Raw genomic sequence first — 26,449 nt, forward strand, 5'->3', positions numbered from 1 at the left:
TTTCTTTACAACACCTGAGAAAGGTAAGGCTCAAAGAGACACCCACTCAAATGCAACACGCCTCTGGTCTGGGGACTTCACATGTGCTGCTATCAGAGGTCCAAGATTTTCATTATAGCATTATGGTCAAACTTGAAACTCAAAAAAGCTCGGGACGAAAAGGGGAATTTGCAGTGTCCGTTACATGCCACAGCCTGGCCCTCAGCATGTTCGAGCGACTGGTCTTCACCGGAGTGAGGCGAGTCATACACAGCATCTGCTTCGAAAGCAAAACAAATAAGCTCAGCTAAGAAATCAAATCCTGCCCTTTACCTTTTGTTAAGAAGGAATTCACATGCAGTATAATTCACCTTCCCACACTCTAAATCTAACCTAAGTAGAACCACCAAAATATTTTCCTTTCCCTAAACTGATATTCAAAGTGAATTTCCAATCTATTCTTATTCCACATAAACATTCAAGATCTTAATCTGTCTTTAAGATCCTTAATATTCACCTGCTTTCAAAAATGGGCATACCTTTATTCACCACCTATATATTTTGTCAACATGAGAGCTTCTCCACAGCGATCAAAATGTAAACATTATAAAGATTATAATTATAATATAAGATCTGTACAGATTCCAATTCAGAAAAATAAAGCTGAAGGTTACCACATCTTCAGAGAATAAATCAACCTGAAGAGAAATCCAGATTTTCAAACTCACTGTGCAACAAAACTCCAACTTATCATAGCTTGCCCCACCCCATCCCTGCCCCCGCCCCTGCCTAAGCAGAACAGGAGCCTGATTTGTTTGGAGCAGCAGGGTTTGGAACAGACACCAAAAGGTTGAGGTAGAAATAAAGTCTGATGTGAGGTTTCCCAAGACAGTAACTCCTTTTATACGTCTTTCTCAAGACAACTCAAAATTTCTGTATCATGCCCAACTGAGCTGGGTATACATTCTAGTGTGCCTTCTTTAATGTTCCTAAACATATGGCTTTTTAAAAGGTTTTGTGAAATAATTGGTTTCTGAAGTTATATTAATTCAACTATCAGCCTATCATGTCCACACCACCTACGGTGGCCAGAGAAGTCCTACTAAGAGGACAACCTTAATTTCCCAGAACAGGGTTAAAGCATCTCATTTTTAAAGAGCTTCCATCTTGCTTACATCATAAACAGTAATGCAAGGAAGCGAGTATGATTATAATGCTGCTCAATTATTAAAGAGCTTTCTAGATGAAGCCCTTAAATCTAGATGGTAAATAAATGCTCATCTACTACATGAGGAATTTCATACCATACACAACAGCACCTAAGGAAGAACAGTCTACTGTTCTTCCGAATGACACCTATGAAATCAGAATTTACAAAGCGCTTTCTACATTCCTCACCGTTACTTTCAAATCAAATCACACACCTCCTTTTCATAACTGAGGATGGAGAAGAGCCAAACGTCGTGTTAGTGAAGACTATCCTTGGTACCACCTTAACATGTGGGTCATTACCTCCTACGAGGGGGAGACCATTCCCTTCTGCAGTGAGCTCTCCCCTCACACATGTGTGAGGGTGAGGTCTCCTCACCATTACTTGGGTCTACTAACTGTCTAACCATTAAGCAACTATTTATTTGTTTACAATATTCACACACAGAATCAACGCCTGACATTCACTAAAGTGACAGTATACTGAAAAGGCAAATAATTTCATCTTGTCATTTAAATAAATTTTTTTATTTTTAGCCAGTTTCCTATTTAGAGAACTTGACCGCATATGTGAACTCTGTATAGATCATGTGCAACTCTTTCAGCTTATCTATCACAGTCCATCACACACTACTTAAATCAAGTTTACTTCAAAACCAAGCTGAATCCCAACTGGAAGAAATTTCAAAACAAATGACTTGCCTGTTTCAAAAGTATCCTGAAGTTTTCGTGGATGAAGTTTCTTTTCACATTTCTATTAAAAAACACAAACATACAACATACCATATCCAGTTATTTCACTTATTGTTGATATAAATAAGGAGATACATTATCAGATTTCTCAGGAAGAAAATTAAACCAAGAATATAATCACCATCCCCACTCGGCATTGGCATTTTTAAGTAATTTTTTTAAGCCTAAAACTGTTTTTAATTCTTGATTATATGTACAATATAGAAACACCAGGGAAAAAAAGAAAATTATTTATTAAATTTCTCAACTTGGAGATCATTAACATTACAGTACATCTTTCCAGCTTTTTTTCTATGAAGATATGTGTGAATGTACTTTCATATAATTATGTAACAGAATTATCCAGTATATGCTATTCTATAACTCCCTTTTTAAATGTAATACACTAAAAAATAAAATAAAATAAATGTAATACACTATGAACATACCCCTTTTTCAATAAACACAAATCAAAAAATTAATACAAATCTATACCAACACTTTTAATGACTACATGGTGGTCTACAGCACATATCTATGATATTACAGTTAATATCTTCTTAGATATTTAGATTGTTTCCATGTTTTCATAATGTAGAGCAATGTGGTGAACACTCTATCTTCTAGGGAAACATGGTAAGGAAGTCACACTTTCAATACCGCCAAACTACTCTCTAGAACGCTGTACCAATTATTAACTTTTGAGTGTTCTCAATATATTCAGCAATACATAACTGGATATCTGTTCATCTTTGCCAATCTAAGGGGGAAATTTACTTTCTTGAACTACATATTTATATGTTAATCACTTTTAGCTTTCCCTTTTAAGTTGTTCATATACTTGTCCTCATCATTAACTCTAAACACTTAAGGATTTTTGGGGGGGAACTTCACAAATGACTCATATTTGGAAGAACTTGAATAAGTTTACTTTTTAAAAAACTTATTCAAGTTCTTCCAAATATGAGTCATTTGTGAAGTTCCCCCCCAAAAATCCTTAAGTGTTTTGATTGGTACTGAATTAAATCTATATATTAATCTGAGGAGAGTTAACATTTATACAATACTATCATTTCCATCTGTCCAGCTTTTGTTAGGGACAGATGCTGAATTAGATTGAAAGCTTTCTGACCGTCTATGAAGACTGTCTTCTTGGTTCTTGTCACTATTTCTCCTAGAGTGGAGCGCAATAATAGAGAGCAAGAAGTCCAACATTAAACATTTGACTTGTGCTTGCCTGTGGGATCAAAACACTCCAGGCTAAGTCAACGGCACCCAGGAATTCAGGGAAAACACTCTTGCTAAATATCTGAGATTACTATTATTACCCACTGTTAAAGAAGGAAAAACAGGTGAAGCTACAATATAAAAAAATTCAACCTAGAAATACCAAGACTTATGGAAAAGATAAGCAGGGAAGCTTATTAGTTATGAATTACTTTCTGGAACACAGACTGAAAGAATGGAAATCAATGTCTTAAAACGCTCACAGGTATCTGTCCTTCAGCCCAGTCTAATGACTATGGCATTGGCTGTGAGTGTTTTGTTTTCGTTTTCTGAATTCTATCAATTTGAAGAAAAATAAAACAGACTGTGAAGCTATTCCAAACTTTTAACTTCATTAAAATAATACAGACACAATTTAGAAAAATAGAATACCTAGGACTCATCTAGAAGGAGAGTTGACTAACACTGTTTCCAAAGTATTAACGTAAGTCTAAATACCCACATATCAGTAACTACTAAGAACCCACAGAACAGCACGGGAGCTCTCCTCAGCGCTCTGTAGTGACCTATACAGACACAGAATCTAGAGCGGACATATGCATAACTGAGCCACTTCTTCACCTGAGACTAACACAACTTTGTGAATCAACTACACTCCAATAAAAATTAATGTTAAAAATCATAAACAAACAGATAAACGAATACCCACATAAAAAAGTAAAGATCAGATGCAGAACTGAATCAACACGACAAATCTATCATCGAGCGTAGGCAGAGATTTCTTAGTGGGTGACCAGCACACACACAGGTTCATAAAAATCCTGTCAATAAAGCAATTCAAAATGCCTTGACAATGCCCTTGCCCCATTCTGGGAAGCGTGAACTGCCTTAGCGTGAGTGTTGTAAACTCTTACCACCAAGGGACTCTGTTGCTTGGCTGGCTGGCTGTGGATCCCATTTGCTCTTTTCTTTGGATTAGGTGAATCTTGATACTGTTTTCTGCCATTTCCCCTTATACTTTGATTCTGTTTTTCCAATAAGAAATAAAATGTAAACGTACAACACAATGTAATAGGATAAAATAATATACCCCTATTAGCTGGTTCGATCAGAGGTCAGCAAAACCCCCCAAAATCTTCCTAAAACACCGAAGAACCACTATCAACATCTTTCATTATAGAGAGCTTCACAGAGCAAGAATCCTCGAAAGATACAAAATAGCAAATACAATGTTCCCTAGAAATAACTTTGAAAACCTTATGACTATCAAAGAAAATCTCTCTAGGAAGGAACACTGAGGCACCCTGACTTCACTCCTTAGAGCAGGAAACAAGCACCAGATGTGATCACTGTTACCCTAAAACCTGCTTTAAACTATTAATAAATAGGGATTTTTAAATTAATAATCTTTTTATATAAAATAAAAAATAAGACTGGTTTGGCTCAGATGGTAAAGAATCTGCCTGCAATGTGGGAGACCTGGGTTCAATCCTTGGGTTGGGAAGATTGCCTGGAGAAGGGAACAGCTACCCACTCCAGGATTCCGGCCTGGAGAATCCCTGTGGACAGTCCATGGGGTCACAAAGAGTTGGACACGACTGAGAGAATATCACTTTCACTTTTAATCCCTAAATTTAGACCTAAAACCTAAACATGCAGTAGTCAACATCTTGCTATTATATTGCTTAAACATGAGTTAAATTAAGTTTAACTTAGTTTAAATATTTAAATTTAAATAGTTTTTAAACATTAATTTGGCCTTAAAGGTCTTAAAAACAGTTATTTAAGAGAACTAGCTGAAACAGTGCAAAGAATAGTTTCATTATTATTTTACAATAAATACACTTATGTACATCCTATCTACCGACAGAAAAAATTTAGTTCTTTTAAAATAGCTTGAAAACAATAACTTAAAGGAAGGGAAATAGCTTTCAGAGGCTCATGTTAGCACATACCTTTCACCCATTTCATTCCATTCTTTTCGATATTTACCTTTTTACTGTGTACCATATACATAAAACTTACCACCTGAACCACTTTTAAATGGACAGCTCAGTGGCAGTAAGTACAGTCACAAAGCTGTGCAACCACCACCAGTATCCATCTCCAGAACTTTTTTATCACTGAAACAGAGACTTTGTCTATTAAATACTTCTGTTTTTTCCTGTCTCTCAGCTCTGGTAATCTCAAATTAATTAGTGGAATCATATAGTATTTGTCCTTTTGTGTGTTAGGTTCATCCATGTTGCAGCACGTGTGTATAATTTCATTCCTTTTCAAGGCCAAATAATACTCACTGTATGTTTACTTTGTTTATCGAGAAATCTTTTGGCACACATGTAGGTTGTTTCCACCTTCTGGCAATCATGAACAACACTACTATGAACACTGGTACGTAAGTTATCTCTTTGAGTCCCTGCTTTCAATTCTTTTGAATATGAACCAAGGAGTGGAACCGCTGGGTCACATGGGAATTCTATGTGTACCTTTTTGAGGAAGCACCAAGCTGTCCCATGGCAGCTGTACCATTTTACATTCCCACCTGCAATACACAAGGGTTCCAACTTTTTTACATTCTTGTCAACTCATTATTTTCCATTTTTTACTACATTTTTATTACTTCACAACTGAGCATCTTTTCATGTGCTTACTGACCATGTAAATGTTTTCTTTCAATAAATGTCTATTCAAGTTGTTGTGTACTCATTTTTTTTTTAATTGTTTCTTCTTTGCTGTTGTTGAGCTATAGGAGGTCTCCATATATCCTGGATATAAACCCATTAGATATGTGATTTGCAAACTCTCCCATTTCATGGGTGTTTTTTCTCTTTTGACAGTGACCATTCAAGAACAGAAGTTTTAAATTCTGATGAACCCAATATATTTGTAAAAGAAGAAAAGTAAAGAGTGGTACCCAAATAGATGGTTAAAGTAACAGACAGGTAACACCAAAGATCAGTAAGGATATGGAACAAATGGAACTCTCAAATATTTTGCAGGGGATACAAATTATTTAAGAACACAGGCATATCCACTGCTCCAACAATTCTATATACTCAAAAGAACTGTGTATGTTCATCAAAATACATGTACAGAAATATTCCTAGCAGTATGATTTGTAAAGCCCCCAAGTGGAAACAACAAACATGTCCACTAAGAGTAAAATGGATAAATCAACTATGATATAATCATACACTGAAGAACACCACAGTGTGAACCTTTCACTGGTAGCATATTTACCAAAATCAGATGTTATTGATAATTCATATGCCTTACTACACTGGTATTCCAAAGCTGTAAAGGTTAGCAGTCTCATCCCAGCTTCAAATCACAAACCAGGAACACAGGCGCCTTGCACGAACAACCAAGAGCTCTACAACTGTTAATCTGCAAGGCCTCAACTCAGATGCATTTCAAAATCAAACCATCTTAAGCTACGAAAATCTTAAATGTACTATCACTCACCTTTGCTTTTAAAAGATCGGACATTTCGGCATGATGATTACTGTACGGTTTATGCTGCAGCGGTGGCCGGTGCTTTACCCACTGGTCACCAGGAGAACCTTCAGGAAATAACTGCTGACTGTGCCGGAATTTGGTTCGACTATAGCAAGATTTAAAAATAAAAATAAAATCAGAAAATTTTAATGACACTTCTTCCCAAACCTTGAGAGTTTGTCTAACAGACTATAAATGTTACTCTATTCACGATCTGTCTCCCCTCACTGGAGTTTAAATTCCACAAGGGCAGAGGACTCATGTCGACTCTGTCTACTGCTTTACTGCCAGAACCCAGAAGAAGGCCTACCACTCCACATTTCCTTAATGGGGTGATAATCTATTATTTTTAGTCCCAAACTTTTCTAAATTACTGATACCAACTCCTCCTAAAATGACTGTACTTTTAAAAATCTGGGGAATCTCTTGGCAGCCCAGTGGTTAGAACTCTGCATTTCTGCCACAGGGGACACAGGTTCAAGCCATGGATGAAGAACCAAGATCCCACAAGCCTGGCAGCCCGACCGAACAACAAAAAGGAATCTGAAGGAAATAATTCTTTCACAAATTTAATAAATTTAGTAATGAAGCCAATAAATAAAGCTACTCTAAATAAACATATATCAGTGGATTTTTATAATAGGACAGACAATTCAATTCTTCAAGAGAATGCTTACATATGGAATTTGACCCTGCACAGGTCAGTATGGACCCTCCATACTGGAAGATCTGAAAAACTGAGCTACGTTGTTATTGTTGTTCAGTGGCTAAGTCATGTCCAACTCAATGATGCCATCTAACCATCTCATCCTCTGTCGCTCCCTTCTCCTCTTACTCTCGATCTTTCCCAGCAGCAGGGTCTTTTCCAATGAGTCAGCTCCACACATTAGGTGGTCAAAGTATTGGAGCTTCAGCATCAGTCCATCCAGTGAATATTCCTGGTTGATTTCCTTTAGAATGGACTGGTTGGATCTCCATGCTATCCAAGTGACTCTCAAGAGTCTTCTCCAGCACCACAATTCAAAAGCATCAATTCTTCAGCGCTCAGCCTTCTTTACAGTACAACTCTCATATCCATACATGACTACTGGAAAAACCATAGCTCTGACTATACAGACCTTTGTCCGCAAAGTGATGTCTCTGCTTTTTAATACTCTGTTTAGAGCTGTCACAGCTTTTCTCCCAAGGAAATAAAGGAGTTCAAAATGATAGATAAGCATATTAAATAAAGATCCAGTCTCAAATACTTACACCAAAGAAATCAACTGTAATAGTTTGTAGTAAAGATAAATTGTATTCTATAGTACCACTTACATATATTAATATGGTCCAGAGTCACTGATCCCAAGATCCATATAATAGTAAGATTGTTTCTGAATATTTCAGAATCTGTCCCCTTTTCCATTTAAAAACTGTGATTAAATTGCAGGCTCTCTTTCTTTAGACAAAATTCAAGTAATTCGTCCAAAACGTCATTAGAGTTAGTCTATATGCTAAAGAGAGACATCATCCTGCCTGAGAAACCTGAAATTTGTTTGAGAAGTTGTTTTATTATCTCCTTATTCCATTCTCTAGGATCACAAACCCTAATATCGACTGAAAGACGTGGGCATCGTATCATACCACTATGGCTGACAGATTCTTAAACAGTGACACGATTTCTTTTCAAACACTATCACTATTTCATAACTTTTTAGTAGTGATTAGGCTTTTTAAATCATGACTACATTCCTGTTTTTTCTTTTTTCTTCTTCAGTTATATTTAGTAGTATGTACTTTGGTGATTATAGTCACAGATTCTGAAAGGCACAAATGACTTTGAAGGCATTTAGTCCAATCTCCTGTCCTCATAAAATCCAACTAAAATGGAATATTCCCTATGTATTTAAAAAATATTTAAATACAGTAGGTGTGATTTACTCCTATTGTTTTTTTAAAGCTCTAGGATAAAAACAAAGCATCTAACTTAGAGAAAATTTAGAAAGCAACTGTCTCCGAACCTAACAAGGCGAAGTTCTTCAAGTTGATTACAAATACATATACTTATTTCAGAAAATTATATTGGAAGGACGAATGTTGAATGTAAAACTCCGATACTTTGGCCACCTGACACAAAGAGCTGACTCATTTGAAAAGACCCTGATACTGGGAAAGACTGAAGGCAGGAGGAGAAGGGGAGGACAGTGGATGAGATGGCATCAATGACTCAATGGACATGAGTTTGAATAAACTCCGGGAGTTGGTGATGGACAGGGAGGCCTGGCATGCTGCAGTCCATGGGGTCACAAAGAGTCAGACAGGACTGAACAACTGAACTGAACTAATTTCAGAAAATTACTTAGCCTACTCTATAATTGTGATTTGGATACAATTAAGTCCCAAACAAGAAAATGCTCTTTGCAGTTCTTATCCATGTAATAATCACTCCTTATAATATACAGTCTAGGCTAGGGAAAGGAAAGGTGCAAGCCCAAGTCTTTACAGTGCTATCTTTCTGAACAAATTATATGTCAGCATCCCTCATCTCCTCCTCACAAAAACAAGACATTCAACCACATACAGAAACGCAATTATTTCTAAAGTAAAGATATGCGAACACAGAACAAGCACTATGAATATATACAAAGAGAAAAAATTATTTTCTTTTCCTCATACTCTAGCTATCCATCTAAAAAAGCTGACACTCTCTTGTGTATACTATTTTAAAATATGCCTGAAGCTCCTTTATAACTTCAATTAACCTCTCATCCAAAGACCATCCCTCTAAAATGTCTATTACCTGTGAGACTAGTAACAAAATAGTATCTATAAAAGGAAGCCAATACCTCTGCAAATTTTTTAAGCAAAAAGCTACTAATGTATTAAAAAAGACCAAAAAGTCAAAATCCAACACATCTGTTTCTTTACCTCAATTTTTCCACAGTAGGTTTAGCTGGTGTGCTACCAGCTGAGGAAAATCCATTGTCACTATCTGAGGAATCTCCAAATCGTCGAGAAAGCCAGTCCCTTAATGGTCTATGGAGACATTAAGAATTCACTTTTAAAACTTGGCTATGTAAAGAAACTATCAGAATTGTGAAGTTTCTTATTTTAAAAAATACAAACATACCTGATAAAAGGAATGGCCATAAAAAATTTGTTTGGTGCCAAACCAAGTTTGGATTTTGGGGTCATATCATTTCTATGGCAAGGCAATTTCTCAATGGAGAACCACTCAATATTCTGAAACACAAGAAAATTAGTTATTATCAAGAAGTTTCTAAAAGCAATGTCTTACATCATTTAATTAGATACCATCCAGCAACCTAAAAATTCTTCTCAATTACATACCCGGATTTCTCTTCTGGTTTTCGGGTTAAATTTTGTATCTTTTGGAATTCCTGGAATGATGTACAAACGAGCAAGCTGATCATTGATCCGAAGTTCAATGTAATCATCCTTACAAATATAATCTTTAATATCAAAACCAGTTTCTTCAAAGACCTGGAAATAATAAATCTGGATGATTTTCAAGTTTGGCTGTTAGACCTTCAGTCCATTAATATTTGCTTATTTCAAAGTCACAAATTTAGAAATATCCAGGCAATTAAACGCATAAAAACACTATATAAAAAAAAAATCACAGTATTTCAGGGTCCAGTTCTTGCTGTGTCTCTATGGAAAAATCTCCTCACACATTTAAGCCTAAGTTTTCTCAGCTATTCAAAAAAAGGAAACATATGATACTGTAATTTACAATAATATATATTTGGTCACTGTCCCCTCTTCTGGTATAAGAGCTCCTAAAACGGTTGGAATGTCTTAAATGATAAAAGCAAAAGTATCTTTGCTGTTTATCTAGGTCTCTTGCATTGCAGGCAGATTCTTTACCAGCTGAGCCACAAGGGAAGCCCAAAAGTATCTTTACGTCCTGTTAATTATGTGACTTCTGGAATCCACTTCGGGAATTAATTTGGTTGCCAGGTGATCAAGAGGGTTCAAACTTTCAATGGGCCCCTCCTCCCCCACCTCCAGGAAATAAACTCAGTCAACCCCATAAAAACCAAAAAGGAATGTTTCTGGTTTGAAAACCACATGAAGATTTGGGGATAGTGGTGCCAGAGAAGACAGCAAGAAAGTTCCTTGCTTTTTTCTGTACCTTGCACCCTAAGTATTTATGTCTTCCATCTAGTTATTCCTAAGTTATATCTTTTTATTACAATAAACTGGAAAACTTAATAAGAAAAATGTATCTCAATTCTATGAATCACTCTAGCAAAAACTAATCAAACCCAAAGAGGGGGATCAAAAGGCACAAGTGACGACCTGGACTTTGCAACTGGCATCTGAAGCCAAGCATGGTCTTATAGAACTGAGCCCTTCACCTCTGGAATGTGATGCTACCTCCAGACAGACAGTGTCAGAATTGAGCTGAATTGTAAATCATTCAGCTGATATCCAAAACCTGCTTACTGATGTCGGGAAATCAAGCCCCTGCGCGTGTGCGTACACGCATACGCATGCGCACACACACACTCTATAATTGGGTCCAAAACCCTTATTATGTTAGAACACATCAGTGGTTCCCACTCCATGGGCATAACATGAACCTCATATGGATTTGATTCAGCAACCACAAATGTACATGTATAACCAAGCTACAGAATGAAAAATGTCTTATACAAAGAAAACCATTCTTCAAACACGAAAATTGAATTGGGACTAATACTAACATTTCAATGGACAGATTCCAAGAAAACAGCTACAACCACCTTTGTACACAAGGGTGTAGTTAGCTGCAGTCACCATCTGCAGTGATTCTGGAGCCCAAAAAAATAAAGTCTGCCATTGTTTCCACTGTTTCTCAATCTATTTGCCAGGAAGTGATGGGACCAGATGCCATGATCTTTTGTTTTCTGAATGTTGAGCTTTAAGCCAACTTTTTTACTCTCCTCTTTCACTTTCGTCAAGAGGCTCTTTAGTTCTTCTTCACTTTCTGCCATAAGGGTGGTGTCATCTGCATATCTGAGGTTATTAATATTTCTCACGGCAACCCTGACTGCAGCTTGTGCTTCATTCAGCCCAGCGTTTCTCACGATGTACTCTGTATATAAGTTGAATAAGCAATGTAACAAGATAGAGCCTTAAAGTACTCTTTTTCCTATTTGGAACCAGTCTATTGTTCCATATCCAGTTCTAACTGTTGCTTCCTGACCTGCATACAGATTTCTCAAGAGGCAGGTCAAGTGGTCTGGTATTCCCATCTCTCTCTGAATTTTCCACAGTTTATTGTGATCCACACAGTCCAAGGGCTTTGGCATAGTCAATAAAGCAGAAATAGATGTTTTTCTGGAATTCTCTTGCTTTTTTGATGATCCAGCGATGTTGGCAATTTGATCTCTGGTTCCTCTGCCTTTTCTAAAACCAGCTGGAACATCTGGAAGTTCACGATTCACGTACTGTTGAAGCCTGGCTTGGAGAATTTTAAGCATTCCTTCACTAGCATGTGAGATGAGTGCAATTGTGCGGTAGTTTGAGCATTCTTTGGCATTGCCCTTTCTTTGGGATTGGAATGAAAACTGATCTTTACCAATCCTGTGGCCACTGCTGAGTGTTCCAAATTTGCTGGCATACTGAGTGTAGCCTTTTCACAGCATCATCTTTCAGGATTTGAAAGAGCTCAACTGGAATTCCGTCACCTCCACTAGCTTTGTTTGAAGTGATGCTTCCTAAGGCCCACTTGACTTCACATTCCAGGATGTCTGGCTCTAGGTTGAGTGATCACACCATCGTGATTATCTGGGTCAGGAAGATCTTTTTTGAACAGTTCTTCTGTGTATTCTTGCCACCTCTTCTTAGTATCTTCTGCTTCTGTTAGGTTGATACCATTTCTGTCCTTTATCGAGCCCATCTTTGCATGAAATGTTCCCTTGGTATCTCTAATTTTCTTGAAGACATCTCTAGTCTTTCCCATTCTGTTGTTTTCTCTGTGTCCCTGCATTGATTGCTGAGGAAGACTTTCTTATCTCTCCTTGCTGCTCTTTGGAACTCTGCATCCAGATGCCTATATCTTTCTTTTTCTCCTTTGCTTTTTGCGTCTCTTCTTTTCACAGCTATTTGTAAGGCCTCCTCAGACAGCCATTTTGCTTTTTTGCATTTCTTTTCCACGGGGATGGTCTTGATCCCTGTCTCCTGTACAATGTCACAAACCCCTGTCCATAGTTCATCAAGCACTCTGTCTATCAGATCTAGTCCCTTAAATCTATTTCTCAGTTCCACTGTATAATCGTAAGGGATTTGATTTAGGTCATACCTGAATGGTCTAGCGCTTTTCCCTACTTTCTTCAATTTAAGTCTGAATCTGGCAATAAGGAGTTTATGATCTGAGCCACAGTCAGCTCCCGGTCTTGTTTTTGCTGACTGTATAGAACTTCTCCATCATTGGGTGCAAAGAATATAATCAATCTAATTTCGGTGCTGGCCATCTCTTGATGTCCATGTGTAGAGTCTTCTCTTGTGTTGCTGGAAGAGGGTGTTTGCTATGACCAGTGTATTCTCTTGGTAAAACTCTACTAGCCTTTGCCCTGCTTCATTCTGCACTCCAAGGCCAAATTTGCCTGTTACTCCAGGTGTTTCTTGACTTCCTACTTTTGTATATCAGTCCCCTATAATGAAACGGACATCTTTTTTGGATGTTTAAAAGGTCTTGTAGGTCTTCATAGAACCATTCAACTTCAGCCTCTTCAGCATTACTGGTCAGGGCACAGACTTGGATTTCTGTAATACTGAATGGCTTGCTTTAGAAACGAACAGAGATCATTCTGAACTTAGTTAAGATCTAAAACTGCCCTTCCTCATAGTGCCTCAAGGACTGCCAAGACATGGAACCCCAGTTCCTGGGAATAAAGTGTTACAGCTAACCCTCACCTTCTCCTTCAACCAGAAAAGCCATGCTTATTAATCTATTAAAATCCTGGGCCTCTGCTTAAAAAACCACTAGTGAGGGGGGACGGATTCACTGCAAGACTGGACTGACACAGACACACTGCTACACCTAAGAGAGGCAACAAGGAGCTACTGCAGAGCACAGTGAACTCTACTCAGTACCCTCTAACGGCCCACATGGGAAAGGACCTAGAAGACTGGCCAGTCATAGAGCAGACTCACTTTGCTGTATACCTGAACGTCACAACACTGTAAATCAATTATACCCCAATAAAAATTAAAACCATTAGTCTCCTCTAGCCTTCAATGTTCTCCTTCAGATAACATTTATGTTCTCTGGCAAGTTCCTTTCCCACTTCACCCTCAAATGAAAAAGGCTTTGGTTCTTTACTGACTAGAAACCATTGTGCGCCTTTAACGCTGGAATTCCTCCTCTTCCCTCTAGCTTCAGCACCTACCCAATCGATGGCACAGAAGACGATAAAACATGCACAGGCCTGAACCTCCTACAAGGCAAGGATGTGGCGGAGTTATTTGCATCCATTCCTTTTGTCTCTTCCCTCCTTCTCTTGTTGGTTTAGGTACATCTTTCTACCTCCTTCAATAAGGGCACATCTATATTTCTCTCAGATATGTGTAGGCTGTAACTCACAATTTAAGCTCCTCCACAACACCTAACTCATTTCTGTATACTGCCAATTATGCTAAACCTTTTCCTAATTTGAAGTACTAGGTGAATATACTCACTTGAAACTGCTCTATGGTATACAGAAAAAAGAGACATTATTTGTATTTCCTACTTTCAGAAATGACAGAGTGGGAACAGAAATACCTATGTATTTCCAAAAAAGAGCTTTCTTGTCCTAAACCAAAACTATACATCTTATCCAGAATAAAATCCGGAAGGCTCAGTGATACTTTGTATCTAAGCCCAGAACTTAATTTAACATTTATACACATGTGGTGTGTGCTCAGTGTTGTCCGACCCAGTGTTGTCCAACTCTTTTATAACCCCAAGGACTTTAGCCCTCCAGGCTCCTCTGGCTGTGGAGATTCTCCAGGCTGGAGTGAGTTGCCCTGGCCTCCTCCAGAGGATATTGCCAACCCAGGGATCAAACCCACGTCTCCCACATTGCAGACAAATTCTTTACCATTTGAGCCACCAGGGAAGTCCACTGTATACATAACACAATATAATTAAACTAACAATCATGGATTTATTCCACAACTCACGTATGTTATCTGAATGTTCCCATCAAAGTCCAGATATTAATACTTTGGTTTTCCTTTTCTTTGAAAGTAAGGTCTACTCTACTCCACTGCTTGAGACATAACTTAAAAATGTTTTTTATTATAAATCAATCTGGTTGGCTATCAGAGTTCTAACTTTAGAAATTAGAACTGGTTTACCTAAAAGTTTACCTATCAGTGACATAAAATTGTTTTTCTTCATCAAAGTCTCCATTAAGAAAGTCAAAAGGGGATACATAAACCAGAAGACATTCACAATATACTCAAATCCAGACTACATTAAGAAATCCTATATATCCACAAGACAAGTAAACCAACTTAAAAAAGGTAACCTGTAAGTGGGTACTTACTAACAGAGGACATTCAAATGGCCAATAAGAATGTGATAATGTGGCCAACATCATTAAACTTCAGGGAAATATGAAAAACTCAATGACAGACCATTACATTCCCCTAATAATGGCTAAAATTTTTTGAAAATGAGATATAATTAATATATTACATTATATTAGCTTCAGATACACAACATAATAATGTTTTGCATATACTGAGAAATGACTATAAATTTTTTTGCCCGGTTTTACTGAGATATAATTGAATATATCACTGCAAAAGTTTAAGGTATACAGCATGATGGTGTGACTTACACATACTGTGAAATGGTTACTCTAAGTTTAGCTGACACGGATCATCTCATAAGTACAATAAAAAGAATAAGAAAAAAATACATTTTTTCTTGTAATGAGAACCCTTAAGATCTAGTCTCTGAGCTTTTCATGCGTATCACACAGCAGTGTTAACTATACTCATCATGCTGTACGTTACATCCCTAGTGCTCATTTATCTTCTAACTCTGGACCATGAATCCAATCTCTCGTGAGTTTTGCTTTTCAGATTCCACACAAAAGGGAGACCGTACAAAATCTGTCTTTATCTGACTTCTTCATTCTGCACAATGCCCTCAATGCCCATCCACAGTACAAATGGCACGATTCCTTTTTTAACAACTGAAGTGTATTCCACTGTGTACATACATATCACATCTTCTCCAGCCATTCATTTCTCAATGAACACTTAGGTTGTTTCCATGCCTTGGCTATTATAAACAATGCTATTATGAACGTAAGACTGTAGATATCTTTTCAAGTGAGTATTTTCATTTCCTCTGGATATATTCTCAGAAGTGGAATTGCTGAATCATATGGTTATTTTAATTTTTTGAGGATCTGCAATAGAATTTTCCGTAGTGGCTGTATCAGTTTACAATCCTACCAACAGTGAACAAGGGACCCCTTTCTTCACACTGATCTGTCTTTTTGAAGGCAGCCATTCTAAGAGGCATGAGAGATATTTCACTATGGTTTTGATTTGTATTTCCCTAACAATCATAAGATGGTCAACACCGAAATCAGATTGATTATATTAGCTGCACCCAGCGATGGAGAAGTTCTATACAGTCAGCAAAAACAAGACCGGGAGCTGACTGTGGCTCAGATGATGAACTCCTTATCGCCAAATTCAGACTTAAATTGAAGAAAGTAGGGAAAACCACTAGACCATTAATGTATGACCTAAATTATATCCCTTACGATTATATAGTGGAAGTGAGAAATAGATTTAAGGGACTAGATGTGATAGAGTGCTTGATGAACTATGACGGAGGTTCATGACATTGTACAGGAGACAGGGATCAAAACCATCCCCGTGGAAAAGAAATGCAAAAGCAAAATGGCTGACTGAGGAGGCCTTACGAATAGCTGTGAAAAGAAGCGAAGCGAAAAGCAAAGGAGAAAAGGAAAGATATAAGCATCTGGATGCAGAGTTCCAAAGAACAGCAAGAAGAGATAAGGAAGTCTTCCTCAGCAATCAGTGCAGGGACACAGAGAAAACAACAGAATGGGAAAGACTAGAGATGTCTTCAAGAAAATTAGAGATACCAAGGGAACATTTCATGCAAAGATGGGCTCGATAAAGGACAGAAATGGTATCAACCTAACAGAAGCGCAAGATATTAAGAAGAGGTGGCAAGAATACACAGGAGAACTGTTCAAAAAAGATCTTCCTGACCCAGATAATCACGATAGTGTGATCACTCACCTAGAGCCAGACATCCTGGAATGTGAAGTTAAGTGGGCCTTAGGAAGCATCACTACGAACAAAGTTAATGGAGGTGACGGAATTCCAGTTGAGCTCTTTCAAATCCTGAAAGATGATGCTGTGAAAGGGCTACACTCAACATGCCAGCAAATTTGGAACACTCAGCAGTGGCCACAGGATTGGTAAAGATCAGTTTTCATTCCAATCCCTAAGAAAGGCAATGCCAAAGAATGCTCAAACTACCGCACAATTGCACTCATCTCACATGCTAGTGAAGGAATGCTTAAAATTCTCCAAGCCAGGCTTCAACAGTACGTGAATCGTGAACTTCCAGATGTTCCAGCTGGTTTTAGAAAAGGCAGAGGAACCAGAGATCAAATTGCCAACATCGCTGGATCATCAAAAAAGCAAGAGAATTCCAGAAAAACATCTATTTCTGCTTTATTGACTATGCCAAAGCCCTTGGACTGTGTGGATCACAATAAACTGTGGAGAATTCTGAAAGAGATGGGAATACCAGACCACCTGACTTGCCTCTTGAGAAATCTGTATGCAGGTCAGGAAGCAACAGTTAGAACTGGACATGGAACAACAGACTGGTTCCAAATAGGAAGAGGAGTACATCAAGGCTGTATATTGTCATCCTGCTTATTTAACCTCTATGCAGAGTACATCATGAGAAACGCTGGGCTAGAGGAAGCACAAGCTGGAATCAAGACTGCCAGGAGAAATATTAATAACCTCAGATATGCAGATGACACGACCCTTATGGCAGAAAGTGAAGAGGAACTCAAAAGCCTCTTGATGAAAGTAAAAGAGGAGAGTGAAAAGTTGGCTTAAAACTCAACGTTCAGAAAACAAAGATCATGGCATCTTGTCCCATCACTTCATGGGAAATAGATGGGGAAACAGTGTCAGACTTTATTTTTGGGGGCTCCAAAATCACTGCAGATGGTGACTGCAGCCATGAAATTAAAAGACAAGTTATGACCAACCTAGATAGCATATTCAAAAGCAGAGACATTACTTTGCCAACAAAGGTCCATCTAGTCAAGTCTACGGTTTTTCCAGTGGTCATGTATGGATGTACAAGTTGGACTCTGAAGAACGCTGAGCACCGAAGAATTGATGCTTTTGAACTGTGATGTTGCAGAAGATTCTTAAGAGTCCCTTGGACTGCAAGGAGATCCAACCAGTCCATTCTAAAGGAGATCAGTCCTGGGTGTTCCTTGGAAGGACTAATGCTGATGCTGAAACTCCCAATACTTTGCCCACCTCATGCGAAAAGCTGACTCATTGGAGAAGACCCTGATGCTGGGAGGGATTGGGGGCAGGAGGAGAAGGGGACACAGAGGATTAGATGGCTGGATGGCATCACCGACTCGATGGATGTGAGTCTGAGTGAACTCCAGGAGTTGGTGATGGACAGGGAGGCCTGGCGTGCTGTGGATTCACGGTGTCGCAAAGAGTCGGACACGACTGAGCGACTGAACTGAACTGAACTGAACTGAACTGAATAATCTAGTGATGCAGAGCATCTTTTCACATACTTTTAGCTATTTCTCTATCTTCTTTGGAAAAATGTATATTCAGGTCTTTTTCCCATTTTTTAATTGAATTATTTGCTACTAAGTATATAAGTTCTTATGAAACATTAACTCCTTATCAACTATATGGTTTGCTTGTTATACATTTTTAGACATTAACTCCTTATTAACTATATGGTTTGCAAGTATTTTCTCCCATTCCATAGGCTTTCTACTTAGTAGATTGTTTCTCATTTTGGGGTCAATGTAGTCTCACTTATTTTGGTGCTTGTGCTTTTGGAGTCATATTCAAAAAGTCATTGCCAAGAGCCACATTAAAGAGTTTTTATCTTGTTCTCTTCTAGAAGTTTCATGGTTTCAAGTCTTATATTTAAGTCATGCACCCACTTCAAGCTAACTCCTGTGAGTGGTGTAAGATAGGGGTCTAGTTTCATTCTTTTACATGGGAATATTCAATTTCCTTAGCATCATTAAGTGAAGAGAATCTCTTTTTTCCATTGAGTTTTCTTGGCTCCCTCTTCAAATATTAGTTGACCATATATGTGTGGGTTTGTTTCTGGGATCTCAATTGTTTGATCTGTTTCATTGATCATTGATCTGTTTTTGCTTCAGATCTGTTTCATTCATCTGTTTCTGTTCCACTGCCATACCATTTAATGACTACAGCTTTATAGTATAGCATGAAAACAGGAAGTGTGATACCTTCCACTTTGTTCTTCTTTCTCAGGATTGCTTTGGTTATTCAGAGTCTTGTGTGGTTCTATATACATTTTAGATTTTTGTTTCTAATTCTGTAAAAATAAGGCCACTGAAATCTTGATAGGGATCACACTGAAACTAGAGATGGTTTTTGGCAGTAATGACATTTTAACAATATTAATTCTCATAATCCATGAACATGGGATAAAGATTTCAAAGTCGGTAATTCTACATGTAGGCAAGGACAACAAGAAGTCTCATATGCAGGTGGTAGGCATGTAAATGGGTTCAACCACCTGGAAAACCACTGGCAACTTCCCTATGACTCAGTAATTCCATTCCTAGAGAAATGAAGGCTTATTTTCCTCAAAGGACATGTACCAGCATATTTATACCAGTTTTATCCTTAATAGCCAAAAGCTGGATATAATCCAATACATAAGAGAATGGATAAACAACTGTGGTATATTCGTACACTGCAATATTACAAAGAGCAATTAAAAAGAACCAGCTGCTAATATACACAATAACACAGATGACTCTCACAAGCATTACACTGAGAGAGAGAGAGATAAAACACAAAGAACAACTATTGCAAAATCCTAATTATATGAAGCTCAGAACAGGCAAAAATAATCGATGGTAATAGAGAAGTCAAAACAGTGGTTCCTTCCAGGAAATGTGGGAAAAGCAGGCACTGCTCAGAAGGAGCAGGGCTTCCCTGGTGGTCCAGTGACTGGGGGTCTGCCTTCCAATGCAGGGGATGCGGGCTGGACCCCTGGTCAGGGAAGGTTCCACATGACATGCAGCAGCTGGGCCCATGGGCCACAACTACAGAGCTGGCACTGCAGAGCCCAGGAGCTGCAATCACCGAAGCCCGAAAGCCCCAGAGGCCGCGCTCCGCAACAGGAGAAAGCCCTCACTCGCCTAACTGGAGAAAGCCCGCACACAGCAACAAGGAGCCCACGCCACAGCCAAGACCCAGTGCAGCCAAAATTTTAAAAAGCAGGGGCAGCAAAGACTCTTCTGAGCTGCTGAAAACATTCTTTGACCTCGATGGTGGTTTCACTGGCATGTACAAACATAAAAATGAATAACCTGATAAGTTTATTTTATGCCTTTATCCGTCAATAAAAAAAGCTTAAAAATAACTTTTACATGGTTCTTAATTCTATTTTTAGTTATTCTCTTTAACTCTCTTCTTTGAATATCTTATAATCAGAAATTAGAATACCTACCAGTCACATGTCTGTATAATAATTAAAAGCTATGCTAAAAGTAAACTGTATAATCTAAGTTCCTGTAATCAGACCCTATTTGTTACAAACAGAATCTAACTGAATACATGCTTAACAAAACAAACACTGAAGGACTAAGGGACTGTTTCAGATTAAAGACTGCAAAACAACAATTAAATGTAAACATAGGGCATGAGCCTGAATAGGATCCTGTATGGAAGAAGGGGTGGGAAGTGCAAAAAAGGACTATAACGGATCAACTAGTAAATCTGAATACTGAATTATCTGTTAGATAAAAGAACCTATCAAACCCATTCCTGAATTTGATAATTACACTGTGATTATATAAGAACTTTCTAGTTCTTTAAACTTATTGATACATGCAGTAATACTGGTTAAGGGGCATTATGTCTACAATTTACTCCTAAATTATTTAGCAATGACAATAAAAACCACACACCCATATGTATCAAAAGTAATACAGCAAACATGGCAAAATATTAACAGGTGGGTCTATTCTTTATATTATTCTTACTACAACATTAACACCATTTTAAAGAGTAACATGTAATTAATGGTAAGGCTGTTTTAGTGTGTTCATTCAAATATATCCTGTGTGCTTAGGAAGTGACAGGTAGTATCCTATCCTACGCACTGATTTCAGAAATGAATAAAGCAAGCACTGCTCTTTCAAGAGCTCCATCTTAGAAAGAAATGATAACTGCAGTATGATATACATGCCAGAAAGTGGGTGGGTGCCACGGGAACACAGAATCAGGATGCCTACCTCAGCCTTGAGGGGCTTCCCAACTGCCCATGCAGGAGATGCCAGTTTGATCCCCAGTCCAGGAAGATGCCTGCAGAAGGAAATGGCAACCCAGTCCAGTATTCTTGCCTGGAAAAATCCCAAGGACAGAGGAGCCTGGTGGGCTTCCGTCCATGGGGTAGCAAAAAGTTGGGACACGAGTGAGCGCCTGAACATCAACTCAGCCCTGGGCACAGCTGAGGTGTGAGGCGTGAGCTGGGGTGGTCACCTGGAAGGCTGTCATAGGCAGGGTCCTATCCTGTGGATACATCTGGGTTAGGACTTGAAAGATGACGAGAAGTTTATAAGACCGACAGGAAGAAAAAGATATTCCAGGTAGCTGAGAACGGCTATAACTGAAGAATTATAATGTGAAGAAATGGTACAACATAAGGCCATTAGTGTAATGTAACAAAGGCAGCTTTGAAACCCTGTACAACCATACTTAGAATGAACATAATACAATGCTGCTGCTGCTGCTAAGTCACTTCAGTCATGTCCGACTCTGCGCGACCTCATGGACTGCAGCCTACCAGGCTCCTCCATCCATGGGATTTTCCAGGCAAGAGTACTGCAGTGGGTTGCCATTGCCTTCTCCGATAATACAATGCAAGACTTCTTAATTCTAAAAGTGATAAAGATTGGTTCACCTCTAAAATAAGGTACTCATTCTCAACAAGCATTTACCAGGAAAAAATTTTAATAGCTCACTTCTATGTACAGATAACAAATGTAAAACCAACAAAGGGTTAATATCCAAAATATATAAACAGCTCATACAGTTCAATATCAAAAAAAAAAAATCAAAATAAAGAATAGCCAAAAAACGGGCAGAACCCAAACAGCCATTTCTCCAAAGACATACAGATGGCCAGTAAACACATGAAGAGAGGCTCAATATCGCATATTATTAGAGAAATGCATATCAAAACCATGAGATTATCACCTCACACCAGTCAGAATGTCCATCATCAAAAAAAAATCTACCAACAGTAAATGCTGGAGAGGGTGTGGAGAAAAGGGAACCCTCCCGCACTGGTGGGAATGTAAACTGATACAGCCACTGTGGAAAACAGTACGGAGATTCCTTAAAACACTAGGAATAAAATCACCATATGACCCAGCAATCCCACTACTGGGCCACTACTCCCACCCTGAGAGACCACAATGCCAGAATACACACGTAGCCCACGTTCACCGCAGCACTCCTGACAACAGCCAGGACATGGAAGCAACCTAGACGTCTGTCAACACGTGAACGGGTAAAGAAGCTGCGGCACACTTCTACAGTGGAGGACTGCTCAACCAGACAGGAATGAACTTGAGTCAACTGTAGTGAGGTGGATGAACCTAGACCCTGTTAGGGTCAAGTTAAGTCAAAAAAAGAAGAACAAGTATCATATGTCAACACATATAGATGGAATCTTGAAAAATGGTACTAATGAACACAGTAGAGAAGGGTCTGTGGACACAGTGGGGGAACATGAGGGTGGGACAAATCATATACAATAGTGTAGTGTTAGTCGCTCAGTCATGTCCGACTCTGCCACCCTGTGGACTGCAGCCCGCCAGGCTCCTCTGTCCATGGGATTCTCCAGGCAAGAACACTGGAGTGGGTTGCCATTCCCTTCTCCAGGGGATCTTCCCGACCCGGGCAGGCGTCAAACCTGGGCCTCCTGCATTGCAGGCAGACTCTTTACCGTCTGAGCTACCAAGGAAATCCTATATACACGATATCATACATAAAACAGGCAGTAGGAAGTTGCTAAATAACACAGGAAGCCCCGCCTAGTGCTCTGTGACGACCTGGAGGGGTCATCTCATGGCTGGGGATGGGTCGGGAGGCTCAGGAGGAAAAGTATATATATACACACAAATACACACACATACATAACTGATTTGCATTACTGTAGAGCAGAAACCAATTCAAAATTGTAATGCAATTTTCCACCAACTATAAAAATAAAACTTAAAACCAATTTTTAATACCAAACCTTCTGTGAATCAAATCCATTCCTGTATGATAATTCAGAGTTTAACGTTCCTGACACATGGAATAGGATTAACGTCTCAAATGATATCAGATAAAAATCTCTACGTAAGAGTAAAAAAATGTGCTACCCAAAGAACACCAGCATAGACAATGAAATCTTCTGCCTAAAATCTATGTCCTATAAGCCTACAAGTGGTAGAATATACCAGTAATTCCTCTGTACAAATTCTATCAAGATTAAATCACATAAGGGCACATTAAAGTGTCATTATAATAAAATGCTGTTCTGCCAAATAATAAGCAGCAACATGAAATCTCGAAACCACATGTGAACTGCCTAGTATTCCATGTTCTCAAAAACAGGTGTTGTTTCACCACAATTGATAACAAAAATACACCAAGATTATCTTAATATAGCTTTTCAATAAAACCTAGGGGACATTTTTCACATCTTTACCCTACATCTTCTTCACTACTGAATAAGTGTTCAGAAATAACCCAGTTAACAAAGGGGAAGCACATGATCAAAGAAACTACTACCTAGGGCGGCCATGAGCTTTCTACTGACGATTACTCACAGCTTCTCCCTGAGCCGCCTGCTTGCCACTGCTTCTTCAGCCCAGTCCACACACACAGCCCTTACAGGAGGTGTCAGATTCTGCTGTAGCAAAATAAATACTTCTACACACTCATACATGATGAAATAACACTAATACAGTTACAATAAAGAAAATTAAAAGTTATTAAGCAACCTAAAATAAAACCCATGGTAGAAACCAGAGAGGAAAAAACATGGTAAAAACAAGAGAAAAGTGCTTAACACATCAGCCTAAGCCTGATGATAGCTAAAAATTAAGACAAAACTTCTCCATATAAATACAAGTGAAAATGAAAAGTGTAATATTAACATAAACTCCTATAAATGGAATAACGATCTTGTTCTCAACTAAGACACCGATGGCTCTCCCCCTCCGTCAATGCTGCTGCTATTGTGCTGCAGTACCACCAAGCGGCAGAAGGCGACACTGCAACTCCAGGACGGCTGGCTGAATACTCGCAACACTCAAAAATACCAACTGCTATGGACTAAACCTTCCAAAACTCTTAGGAAGGCCTAACTCCAGATATGACTGTACTTGGAGACAGGGCCTGTGAGGAGGTGGTGCAGGTTACATGAGGTCATGCAGGTGGGCCTCCAATCCAACAGGACTCGTGCCTTTTAAGAGGAGGAGACACCAGCAAACTAGCACCCTGGGCTCTCAGTCACCAGGGCAGGCCACACAGAGGCAAGGCAGCTGACTGCAGGCCAGAGTGAGAGCCTTCATCGGGACGTCCATCAACAGGAGGCTTCCCAGCCTCCAGAGGAGTAGAAAATAGACGTCTACTGCTTATGCCACCAAGTCTGCAGCATTGTTATGCCAGCCTGAGTGGACTGATACAGCAATGCTGCACCTGAATTCCAAAATCTGTTCTTTATGAGAAGAGCATTCACTTAAAAGGAAAAAAAGTCAAAAGATTTGCCTTTATTTTAAATGAAGTCTTTTCTAAGAAGTTCCTTTATTGGCTAAAAGAGGCTATTATTTAGATCAGAAAAGTCAGAAGTTAGGATTAATTCTTATTATCAAAGGGAATATTTTTTCCCTGAAATTAATCAACTGTGGTTCCTAAGTACACCTGCGCTTTCCTCAGAGCAAGACAAAATCTTTAGAACAGGGGAGGCGGGGGGAGATTCATATTGGTCCAAACAAGAGAGGTGTTATCAGGAAATAGATATATGTACTTAAAATCAAATTTCTTCTGTTTACATCTGTCTATATGTTTAGAAATTCTCACCAATTTACAAACATTCCTGACTGCCTATATATTAAATAGCAGCCAAGAACATGAACTCCAGAACCCAAATACCAGGGTTTGCGTCTCTGTTTTGTGCTTACTGAATACTCAACAGCTCTGTTTCAGTTACCCACCTGTAAAAACAGAGACAACTTCCCATAAAGGCTGCATCTTCCCCTACAGGATTCTCCATTCTCCCACTCCCCCGGCCCAAGAATAAATTTTATTTACTTTCTTACAAATTATGGTGATTCGCTGGAATCAGCACCACACAGACAGGACAACTTTATTTCAGTATCCCAGAGGAGAGAACAAAGAAGAGAAACCAAGGTGAAAACTGTCCTGGTTCACAGGTTAACTTTCTCTTCTTATCCCAAATACCCGATTTCTGCATCATCCCGACTCTTTATAATATCGTGTATAAAACTCACGAGATGGAGCGTTCCAGCAGTAGATGCAGGCGGACCCCTTGGGTCTAGGGTCCTTCTTCAGTTTTCCAAGATTAGGTATTTGATTCCTCGAAAAAGACCCAATTATAAAGATAGCCCATACCACCTAATTTAGCCTAAGTTTCTGTTACTGCAGGTAATATTTCTTTCTGGACCTGGCTAACTATCTCACTGCTGTAGGACAAGACTACTCCATGCGTAAGGCGTATGGATTAGCTCCACTGAGTAGGACGGCATGGCTCCCATTCTGTCCTTCCTTATAAGCAAGACGACTACAAAAACTGAAGACAGAAAAGGAAGACTTTTTAAGTATTCCATTTCATCTCCTGCCATCTACAGAAAAGAAAGGAAAAGCTCTTAAGAGGATGTGGCATTTCCTCACCTGCTCCCTAAAGAGTTTTCAATTTTAAAGGGTGGGCATAAAACTTCTTTGCTATAAGCTGTTACAAAATACTTGCTCAGATAAGCTGTTCCATACTCAATTTAAAATGCAGCATTTTCAGTCCTTTTTAAAATCTTACTCCAAAGTAACTAAGCATTGATATTTTTTCTACAGTAAATAACCACTAGTGGTTTTTAAAAATTTTAACTATTATCCCTCACTAATAAACATACTCGAACCAGGCAGTGAACATTGCTACAGAAAGACATAAAGCCAAAAAAAAAAAAAAAGAGAGAGAGAGATTCAAATAAAATATGCTACAAAATCCATACTGCCCTCTCAAAAAAAAACTCAAAATTCAATCACTACCAGTTTAGACTCTATAAAAATATCACTTCTAGTTATGAATATCTTGTTTTTAGAAATGGAGTCCTTGAGTTGACTCCTAATAATTTTATATCTTACAGAGATTTGCCCAGTTTCTCTAGGCTATTGAGCAACATATACTAAAACTATACTGGAACAAAAACCTTTCAACTCCTAGTGCAGTTCTCTTTCCATTTTATCATATTTCCTCATAGCTCAA

General features: G+C 38.6%; 1 protein-coding gene across 1 annotated transcript in view; it reads right to left on the reverse strand.

The window, feature by feature from the left end:
* DCP2 (decapping mRNA 2) overlaps window positions 1-26,449 on the reverse strand; it is a 46,778-nt gene continuing 20,329 nt past the window's right edge. The window contains exons 5-11 of the mRNA XM_052647023.1: window positions 9,976-10,128; window positions 9,755-9,867; window positions 9,553-9,660; window positions 6,613-6,751; window positions 4,062-4,172; window positions 1,891-1,942; window positions 1-256 (exon numbers count right to left, since the gene is read on the reverse strand). Coding sequence (XP_052502983.1) covers window positions 93-256; window positions 1,891-1,942; window positions 4,062-4,172; window positions 6,613-6,751; window positions 9,553-9,660; window positions 9,755-9,867; window positions 9,976-10,128 — 840 coding nt within the window. The 3' untranslated portion in view covers window positions 1-92. The remainder of the gene's footprint in view (window positions 257-1,890; window positions 1,943-4,061; window positions 4,173-6,612; window positions 6,752-9,552; window positions 9,661-9,754; window positions 9,868-9,975; window positions 10,129-26,449) is intronic.

This window comes from Budorcas taxicolor, chromosome 10 (genome assembly GCF_023091745.1).
Source record: "Budorcas taxicolor isolate Tak-1 chromosome 10, Takin1.1, whole genome shotgun sequence".
In the NCBI taxonomy this organism is placed as follows: Eukaryota; Metazoa; Chordata; class Mammalia; order Artiodactyla; family Bovidae; genus Budorcas; species Budorcas taxicolor.